The sequence below is a fragment of the Temnothorax nylanderi genome, unplaced genomic scaffold (assembly GCF_030848795.1).
Source record: "Temnothorax nylanderi isolate EJ_2023f unplaced genomic scaffold, tnyl_v1.0 TNYL_tig0331_pilon, whole genome shotgun sequence".
In the NCBI taxonomy this organism is placed as follows: Eukaryota; Metazoa; Arthropoda; class Insecta; order Hymenoptera; family Formicidae; genus Temnothorax; species Temnothorax nylanderi.
This window is the reverse complement of record NW_027249393.1, coordinates 139,597-149,363: the sequence shown is the minus strand read 5'-3', so window position 1 is coordinate 149,363 and position 9,767 is coordinate 139,597. Positions and strand designations below refer to the sequence as shown.

General features: G+C 37.4%; 1 protein-coding gene across 1 annotated transcript; it reads left to right on the top strand.

The window, feature by feature from the left end:
- Window positions 1-467: 467 nt before the first annotated feature.
- LOC139781354 (uncharacterized) lies at window positions 468-1,836 on the top strand. Its single transcript, XM_071720217.1, has 2 exons — window positions 468-902; window positions 1,174-1,836. The coding sequence occupies exons 1-2, from the start codon at window positions 468-470 to the stop codon at window positions 1,834-1,836; spliced, it is 1,098 nt and encodes a 365-aa protein (XP_071576318.1).
- The last annotated feature ends 7,931 nt before the right edge of the window (window positions 1,837-9,767 follow it).

Sequence of the window (9,767 nt, the reverse complement as noted above, 5' to 3'; positions counted from 1 at the left end):
ATGCATTCTTAAATCTTTCTTAATAATTCTATGCGCCTTGTTATGGTCCATACCAAGATCATATCCGATACTTCTCGTGCTGGTGTGCGGATTTTCTGTAACTGCTTCTCTCACTTGATTGATAATTTCTTCCGGGCGATAATGATTTCGTGCGCGTGTTGACGTGTGTAACGTGCCATGCTGGATAAGGCGAGTTAATAAGGTATGGAAATACCCGTGTGCCGGGTGCCGCTTTTCAGGAAAGCGCTCAGCGTACAAAATTGCGGCCTGCCTTCCATTTTTACGACATTCGCCGTAAATTAATAACATATTGGCCAACTCTTCGTTAGTATAACGAGGACGTTCCGTCGTTTACCGCGTTTTCAATCCTCGCGTTGCACGCAAGGAAAAGAACGTCGGACCAGATAGTTTTTTGTCCGTCTACGGAAAATGCACTCGTCTGTTTTAAAAACGTCAAATGGTGAACGATGGAGCATCCTCGTTATACTAACGAAGAGTTGGCTAATATGTTGTTAATTTACGGCGAATGTCGTAAAAATGGAAGGCAGGCCGCAATTTTGTATGCTGAGCGCTTTCCTGAAAAGCGGCACCCGGCACACGGGTATTTCCATACCTTATTAACTCTCCTTGTCCAGCATGGCACGTTACACGCGTCAACACGCGCGCTAAATCATCATCATCGCCCGGAAGAAATTATCAATCAAGTGAGAGAAGCAGTTACAGAAAATCCGCACACCAGCACAAGAGGTATCGGATATGATCTCGGTATGGACCATATCAAGGCACATAGGATTATTAAGAAAGATTTAAGAATGCATCCTTACAAGAGACACACAACTCAAATGTTGCTCCCCCAAGATTTGCTCCGTCGAGAAAGATTTTGTGATTGGGTCTCAGAACAGGTAAATTATATAGTTTAATAATGTATTAGCTATATTTTAAGCTTTCATACGAAATCGTGGCAAATAACTTTCATTTATCGAATATTTCTCGTTGACGCGTTTTTTATATCGTGGCTAATCATATCACCGTTTCTTCTAAAGTCTGCGCGATAAAATGTCAACCTAAGTAATAAACAGAAAATTAATAATAATTTTTAACAAATTGCAAAAAAGGCATAAAAAACATGAAAAAAAATAAACAGATACATTATTGTACCTTTATATCATACAGATTTACGATATTGATGATATTGAGGATGACTACTTTCTGCGGAGTATATTATGGACAGACGAGAGCACTTTCCGCAGTGATGGCATGATTAATCGCCATAATGAACACCATTACGCGGTAGAGAACCCCCACTGTATAAAAGAAACGCACGTCCAGGGAAGATTCCACGTCAACGTTTGGATGGGGATTGTGGACGATACGATTATTGGACCGTACTTTTTCCCTGAAAATGTCAATGTCACGGCAGAAGTATATTCCGAGTTTCTGGAGGAAACACTGCCCGGTTTGTTGGAAGATGTTCCATTACACATCCGCCCAAACATCATCTTCCAACAAGACGGCCATCCAGCCCATACTTCCCTTTTCGCCCGTACGATTTTGAATCGTCGTTTTACGAACAGGTGGATAGGCATTCACAGTGATCTGCACGAGTGGCCACCGCGATCACCTGATCTCACGCCTCTGGACTTTTTTGCATGGGGTTTTATACGCGATCAGGTATATAAGACACTACCCATGAATCGCAACGAATTAATTGAAAGAATACGGGTAGCAAGTCGCGATATTACACCCGTCACACTAAGTAGAGTGCGACAAAATTTTATGCGGAGAGTCGCATTGTGTTTGGAGAACAATGGTGGACATGTAGAACATGTCCTGTAAAATAAATACATATTGTAAATACATTGGTTTAATTGCGTCAGGTGTGATTCGCGTTAGGACACCTAGATTATCCACGCGATATTGGTTGCGCCGAGATATTATTCGCGTTGGTGTGATTGTGCTCCGATGTTAACTGCGTGCAAGCCTTTGCGTTAGAATCATATTTGCGTCGGAATGTCGTTCGTGCCGACATATTATTCGCGTTAGAATATTGATCGTGCCGATTGATTTCTCGAGTCGGGGTGTCATTCGCGTTATTCACACCGACTGATTATTCTCGTTAGGATATTATTTGCGTTAGGATATTATTTGCATTAAGATATTACTTGCGTTGACCTAATATTGCGTCCCGTTATTACTCGCGGTAATTCCGTACCTTTCCCCGCGTTAGTTTTAGTATTTCGTGTTATGCCAAGCGCCTCAGCGCCTTATTCTTCGCGTCAGGATACCCTTGGCGATATTACGAGTTGCGTTCGACCATTATTACGTTGGGATGTCACTTGTGTTACGTTCCCTATCTGCGTTAGATTAAGGCAATTTGGCGAAAGAATCCTTGCGCCGCTTGGGACCTTGAGTTCACGCGCTCCGAGCGTGACGCACGATTATTTCGCGTTTACTCCAGTTATGTCGCATTCGGTCGTAACTTCTGTAGATATTCTATATTATTTGTTAGTTTAATACTCTACTATTATTATCTGCGTGACTGCTATGATTTCGAAGTATTTGTGAGTTTAGTTTTCTACCAGTATTATCTTGCTCATCAACGACGCCTTCCGCGCGTTTACTAAATTAACGTAATTCTCCGCTTATTTCTGGCGTCCGCGTTACTGCCATTCTTATTGTTCAAAACTTGACGCCCGTGTGATCAGCTATCTATTTGCTTTTTCTGATTAATGAAAGCCGAAATGGCCGCATTGTTTTCCGAAAGTTATTCTACAATAAATGTTCCTTTTCATTTGTTAGCTGACTGAGTTAATGATTTGCGTGTCACCCCGCCGAACATCGCGCTGCCCTTAATCAACCCCGCCACCCTCAGAAAAGATTTCTAGATACAATGCTATTACTCTTAAATCTAATCATAAAATAGGATCGAAATAGGGCCAATCATATTTATTATTGAAACAACAATATTTTAATCTTAAATAGAAAATTTCTTAAGTTTAGAATAAAATATTCTTGATACTATCCCTCTAACTTTCTTAGAAAGATACAGATAGAACTTTGTGACAATCCTATAATATTCTTGATTCAATAATAGACGAATCTGAAAAAAAATCTTATTCTATTCTTGCAAAAAGAAAATTTGTAGATTGTTAGGAATCTATTATATTATTTTTTCAAGATCCTTTTTGTGATAGAATGAAGTAAAGGTATTTATGAACAAAAACAGCTATTATTTTGTAACGTTTTATTATTACGTTTTTATACAAAACGTATGATTTTCGATTATTTTTATGATTTATGATTTTACACTTATGATCATACAAAACGTATTTGATAGAAAGCCGTTTTATTCTCCATTGATTTATCTTTCATAGAGAAATCAATGGAGAATAAAACGGAACGGAACCAATCGTTGATCATTAGCAATAATTCTGATGTTGGTTGCTGTATGGATAGCCAAATCTTGAAATTTTAAGTAATGCCATTGATCAGTAAAATCAATTTTATAAGCATGGAAATGAGTATTAAAATTTACTGTGGTAAGTTTCTTAAGTAAAAAATATACAATATTATCTCTGGATACAGATATTGTATAAATATAACCAAATTGAGGATTTTTACTTCTTTCCCAATCTACAACAACCAACATGCCATTCTCATAATGAGAGTCATTAATTTTAATCCATTTAACAATATTCCATTTTGCGAAACATATAACTTCAGGTAATATATAACGAAAACTAGAAAATTCTTTTACCTCAGTCCTATATGGACAGTCTGAACGGATGAAAATGATATTTTCAAGGATAAACCTCTCCCAGCCAGTAACCGACAGCAAAATTTAAGTTGGTGCCTTTTATCCCTGGTGGAAATAATTTTACAACAATTTACACATTTCTATGAAAAATTACAATCTTTTACAACAAATCACAAATTTCTACAAATTTGTGAAAATTGTAGAAATTCATGGTGAATTGTAGTAAATTGTAGTAAATTGTAGTAAGTTGTAAAAAGTAATAGAAAATTGTAACAACTTTTTTACGAACATTTTTATGAGACGTAGTAAATCGTAGAAGTTGTAGATTATTGTAAAAATCATAACTATTTATAACTATCTACAACATTCTGCGAATATTTTTTATGAGAACGTAGTAAATTGTAGAAGTTGTAGATTATTGTAAAAATCACAACTATTTACAACTTTCTACAACGTTCTAACAAAATTTTTTATAAAAATTTTAGTAATTTGTAGAAGTTGCAAATTATTGTAAAAATTACAACTATTTACAACTTTCTACAATATTCTAAAAATATTTTTATGATTAAATCTAAGATATAAACAAAGTATACTTGTCCCACTCTAACTTATACTGCATCAGTGTGCACTAGTTTAGCAGTGCAGGAATAGAAACAGATCTTATTGAAAGTTGTAGATTTTAGCATAGCCTGATGTAAAAATGTCGAACATGTCGCATATTTAGTATGTTTATCCAGTGAGAAGGTTGATGTCGAATCGACGTCAATTCAACGTCGATTCACCGGAAACTCATCGACATCGAAATTAACATACAAAATCAGCTGATTTCAATCAAATTGTTTTGGCATCAAGAGTTGCTTCTTTCTAAGTTACTTGTGTTCAAAACTCTAAAAATTTTGTCTAAAATTAAGAGACTAATGGCCGGTATTCATAGTCGGATCTTATTTCAAGACCGTCTTAAGTTATGTCTTAAGACGCCAAAGCCCCTTGCACAATGCCAGGCAACAGGCAATAGGAACAGGGAATAGAAATCAGAAATCATGTATAAATACATGTATAAATACAGAATAAACAGTGACACAGGCAATAGACACAGAGTTTCCGTCACGTTGGAAATTCTGTGCCTATTGCCTGTTGCCAACCAATCATAGTATTCGAATTTTTTAGGTTGTAATTAACGATTTTTTTGTTATTTTCTGTTCCTATTGCCTGTTGCCTGGCATTGTGCAAGAGGCTTAATACGGCTATGCGATTGGTTCATGACATTTTAAGATTCAACTTAAGACGGACTTGAATATAAGAACCGACTATGAATATCGGCCTGTCACCATATGAGAGTATGCATAGTCATCGGTTCGATATCGATCGACATCGAATCGATGACTAACTGCATACTATATGGTGATAGTCTCTTAATTTTAGACAAAATTTTTAGAGTTTTGAACACAAGTAACTTAGAAAGAAGCAACTTAATGCCAAAACAATTTGATTGAAATCGGCTGATTTTCAATGTCAAATTCGATGTCGATAAGTCATCGATTCGATATCGAATAGATAACCGACATCAATTTTGTAAGAAATATATATATATATATATAATGAGCCGACCCTATTAAGAGCTGACACCTTCCGTACGTCTGCTAACAATAAGTGTAACATATATAGACAATACGAAACGTCTTCATCAATCAATGTTGTAGCACAGTGCGGAAGGTGACTGACTCAAGAGCCAGGGGTTTCAGGTTCAAATCCAGCGGTGGTAAGCAAATTTTCTAAGTACAATATAAATTTATTTAATTAAGCTTGCACGTAATCAAGATTTTCAGCAATAAAATAATGTTCAACGAGAGAATTTAAGTAAATTTTATATTTTATTTTGTAGTAGGGGAGACCGGGGCCTAACCGTCAGTTTTTTTTTTGGTGCCGATTTTTAACAAGAAAATAAATAATTGAAGTTAAATGTGGTATACCACTGTAAAGAGTGAACCTTTAGCTACAAAATTTATTAAGGAAATTTTTATCTACGTCGCTTTGTTTAACCGGTATAGAGCAAAAACGACAACGGTGCAAAAATTGAAATCTCAAAAATGCCGGGGTTTAACCGTCACCCCCCCAGGGTTTATCCGTCACACTGCATTTTCAACACATATACATACATCTAATCCTGAAAAATGATAGGATACATTTTAATAATTGTTTTTTAAGAGAAAAATATAAAAATTTATTAAAAAATAATTGTTTTACTTATTCCATAAAACAATTTAGGCACGTGAATACAGAGGTTAACCAAATCGTAAACTCCCCAACGGCACGTCATATTGTCAACGCGGGCAACCACGGGGAACACGCGTGACGGCGTTCCGGTGCCATAGGATCAGCGCGGACCCTCGAGCAACCTAACCAAGCCGCGTTTCTCGCGGGGGAGCGATAAATAGCGACAGGGGGGTTAGAAAAGCTCGCGGTGGAGCGCGACCATTTTACCGACTCGACGGCGTCCTCGCGCCGATTCCTCGACGCGCCGACGACGACGACGACGACGACGACAGCCACGACCACCACGACGACGACGATGACCACCACGACGACGACGACGACGACGACGACGACGATGACCACCACCGACACCACCACCACTACAACGCCGGCGACAATGACGCCGAGACGATGCGGCGAACGCTGGACGATGCGGTCGCACGCGCGACTGTCACTGACACAACGACCAACAACGACGATCTACTGCGCGCGCGGCATGTCAACTCTCGCGCGGAAATCGCGGGATCTCAGAGCCGTGCCGTGCCTCGCCGTACCTCGCCGACGTGCCGTGAGCGCGAGCGATCTCAAAAACAACGGTCCGCCATCTTTTCGGTCGGCCAAAACACCCGTTTTGCGACGATACGTGCGTACTATTTCCCTCCTATACAAACTGACGCACGTGCAAGGGAAGACAGAATCACGCTCGAGGGAAACCTAACCTGAAATCGCCGTGAGCCGAAGTCGTGCGCCCGGCGCGCCACAGTGACGAGACTGACGGATAAATCCCGGGTGCTTACTGACGGATAGGCCCCAAGCACAAGTTTCAGGTTTGATCGCCCACGAAATATTAGACATCAACGATAATGAAAAAACTACACTGGATTCGTGTTCAGCATGCATTACTCTTTATAATCACGTACTTTGAGATTTGGAGAGCAAATATTATTGCAGATATTACAAAATTTCCACGCGCAGAAAATTTCACTTTCACCTTCCGAAAACACGTTTGCCCTCGTAAAAATCATAACACGGCAGATAACCTGCCGAAACTCCGTTGGTCACATGGGTATCATAAGCAGCGTTTACAATGTTAATAGCGAGTTCGCACAATATACAGGTTCCGAGATATTTGACTTGACGCTTCAACCCCGGCGACGGTTAGGCCCCGGTCTCCCCTATATCCAAAAAGTTGTAGTTATTCATAAAAATTTCTACGTAAATTTATGAAAAATTACAAACATGGCCCAAATCGCGTACTTTTGACGTAAAAATTACGTGAAAATAGCGTGAAAAGTTGTAATTATATTATAAGAAATTGTAGTTTTCGCATAATTTTTGCGTGAAAATTTGTAAAAATATTTCCACCAGGGATAGCTATAGAATAAGATCAATTGATTCTGTTGGCAGACGAATAGGCTATTTGTTTTCCTTCTCTATGTTTAGCTTCCATTCTAATACATGATAATGGCTCAAGAGGACCTATTTCAGGAATAATATCTGGATAATGGATATTTAGATGCATCTCAGGCGTTTCGCGGCGCGCGGCCGTCGCGCGGATTGCGCCTAATATTATGGCTCTAACATCGCGCGTTATGAAACAATATTGAGATTAAATCAATAATTCCTATTCTCTTCTCTCGAATAAAATAAGATTGACTTAATATCTTGAGACAAGAATATATCAATTTAAGCTTATATATTCTTGCGTTTAGACTAATCTTCACGTTATAAGTTATAACGTCGCGTGAAGATTAGTCTAAACGCAAGAATATATAAGCTTAAATTTATATATTCTTGTCTCAATATATTAAGTCAATGTTATTTTATTCGAGAGAAGAGAATAGGAATTATTGATTTAATCTCAATATTGTTTTATTTTTATACTACTTCAGGTTGTGATGAGATTAAACATGTCAAGAATATTTTTTGTCTCGTTATTAGAAATCTTTTCTGAGGGCGCGCCCTGCTATTAAGTCGAGCTAGCCGATTCCTCGCACACCGACTTATTTCGCCTTGCGTCTCTCTCTTTAGTTTCTCGCGATTTCGCGGACGCGAATTCACGCGTCTGGCGCCCAACAATAAAATTCGGTTAGTGGAGTGTCGGAGGTGCGAGAGAACTGCCGGAGAGGCCTATCATCCTTCTCTCCTTCCCCTTTTGATCCGTCACACGGCCCGGACCGCTCCGGGAGTGAAAAAGACGTGACAATATATATATATATATATATATATATATATATATATTAATAATCTGAAATAAATGTTATTAGGCACGAGATCCGTTGATAACCGTTTCCATCGTTATTTATAACGATAAAAACGATTATCAGCGGATCTTATGTCTAACAACATTTATTTCAGATTATTAATATTTCATCATTAACATTAATAATTAATTCAATATACTGATGCTAATAAGCATCTTTATGTAAATAATGCTACTGAATCTCATTTAAATCTACAAGGAATTTATTACTGAAAAGTATTCATTAAATATTATGATAATTTGCCTTATATAAACTATTTATTAGCATCATATTTAAAATGTATATTTTATACTAATAAACCTCTTGTTTATGAGATTAAGATTAAGATTTTTAAGATGCAGCAGCATCATTTATATAAAGAATTATATAATGCTCATTAGTATTGATATATTAAATTGATTATCAATTTAATGATAAATTATTTATTAATTAAACAAAATGAATATTGTAAGATTTGTTAATGGTGATTTCTGCCATTATTTAAACTTACATTGAATGAAATTTATTAGCCGACTTATAATTTAAATTTGCACACATATACTAATTGCTGACTTTTGTCCTGTGCATAAACATTGTGTGCAAAAAATAATTTAAGTAATAAAATTATAATATATAATGATTATGATGGACTATGGTACGAGCTTTTTTCGTAAGAGAGAAGATGTCTTTCGTGTTCTTAATAAAATTTACTTCATAACCTGTATTGTCATCTCGACTTCTGTTTTAACGTTACTGCTACGGAAATCCGTCACAATTGTATTGCAACTTCGGGCGCTACAAAGTCCATTTTATTGTAAAAAAGATATGCGAGTGGTTATAGGTGATGCACCGAAGTCAACGCAATTGTGAACGACCATGCGCGCCTGCTCGAATGGGCAACCCGCCGTACCGCTCTGTATCGTCATGAAACACCTACCTGAGGAATGTATAGGTACCCTTAGGACGAGTCATCTATAGAACCAACCAGAATTTTCCAGAAAAATCTATAGAACCTTTTTGGACCCTATAAAAGGAGAGGACTCTCGGCATACGGCGGCGGCACTTCTCAGCAGTTCTTCGACGGGTCAAGTTCAAAGATTTCAGTACGCTGTACTTACGACACATAGTCGATTACTAGTGTTGCATCGATATAAGTTAAAAAAGCATTATTGTAAGTAAAGTAATAAATAAATAAATTTTTTGGAATGAGAATTATCGCGAATTGGAGAATCAAATAAAATAATAATACATTGATTATGCATTAATAATATAATTTTACGTAATATGTTTTCGCGTAATTGATAAGTTTGATTGTCTGCACGTGCAATGTTAATTCCGTATTTCTGATTAATCAATTGTAAGTGTGTCTTTATTAAGTTACTTGATTAATAAATATCGCGCGTCAAGTAGACCGACATTCTCGAATGTTTCGTCGTTAATATTAACGGAACACAAGGGCTGGGACACAAGATGGATCGATTCTGGGACAAGAGGCGTTGCAATTCGTTTAATTG